This window comes from Rhinopithecus bieti, unplaced genomic scaffold (assembly GCF_001698545.2).
Source record: "Rhinopithecus bieti isolate Rb0 unplaced genomic scaffold, ASM169854v2 scaffold_9556, whole genome shotgun sequence".
In the NCBI taxonomy this organism is placed as follows: domain Eukaryota; kingdom Metazoa; phylum Chordata; class Mammalia; order Primates; family Cercopithecidae; genus Rhinopithecus; species Rhinopithecus bieti.
Genome location: NW_016845906.1, coordinates 1 through 550, shown reverse-complemented (window position 1 = coordinate 550; position 550 = coordinate 1). Strand labels below are relative to the sequence as shown.

At 74.2% G+C, this 550-nt stretch overlaps 1 protein-coding gene across 1 annotated transcript; it reads right to left on the bottom strand.

Annotated features, from left to right (window-relative positions):
• Positions 1-3: 3 nt before the first annotated feature.
• LOC108525145 (mitotic-spindle organizing protein 2B) lies at positions 4-543 on the bottom strand (the record flags this gene model as incomplete). The annotated part of the gene is made up of 2 exons (XM_017866211.1): positions 304-543; positions 4-121 (listed from the first exon to the last, which is right to left on the bottom strand). Coding segments are annotated over exons 1-2 (288 nt in total), but the record flags the coding sequence as incomplete, so codon positions are not given.
• Between the last annotated feature and the right edge of the window lie 7 nt (positions 544-550).

The following is a 550-nucleotide window of genomic DNA, read 5'->3' as shown; positions in this document are numbered from 1 at the left end:
GAGAGAGACGGCCGCAGGGTCCTGGGGCTCGCTCGCTAGCCTCTGCCCGGCACACATGGACTTGAGCATCTGGAAGACGGCGAGGGGGGCCACGTTCAGCTTCAGCAGGTCCACCAGGATCCTGGCGGGGACAGACGCGGGGCGGGTGAGCCCTCTCCGCCTGGCGCGGCCACCTCCCTGAAGACCCGACAAGGACGGGGACGGGGGGCGCGGGGGGCTCCTCCCGACCAGTGGGACCGGGGGACCCGGAGAGCAGAGGTCGGGGTGTCTGGCGAGGATGCGGCCCCCACCCGCCCCGCTCACTTGAACACGTCGGGGTCAATGGCGCCGCCCGCCGCCTGCGCCAGCTCGTACAGCTCCATCTCCTCGGTGCTCAGCACCTTCTTCCGCCGCAGCGCCAGCTTCTGCCGGGCCGCCTCCAACCCCGCGGGCGCCCCGGACCCCGGCCCAGGCCCTACGCCCTGCGCCGCCATCTGCGCGGCCCGAGAAAAGGTGCGCCCCGCCGCGCCCCTAGCGGCTGCGCCCACCGCGCTCTCCCTGCAGCGCCAGG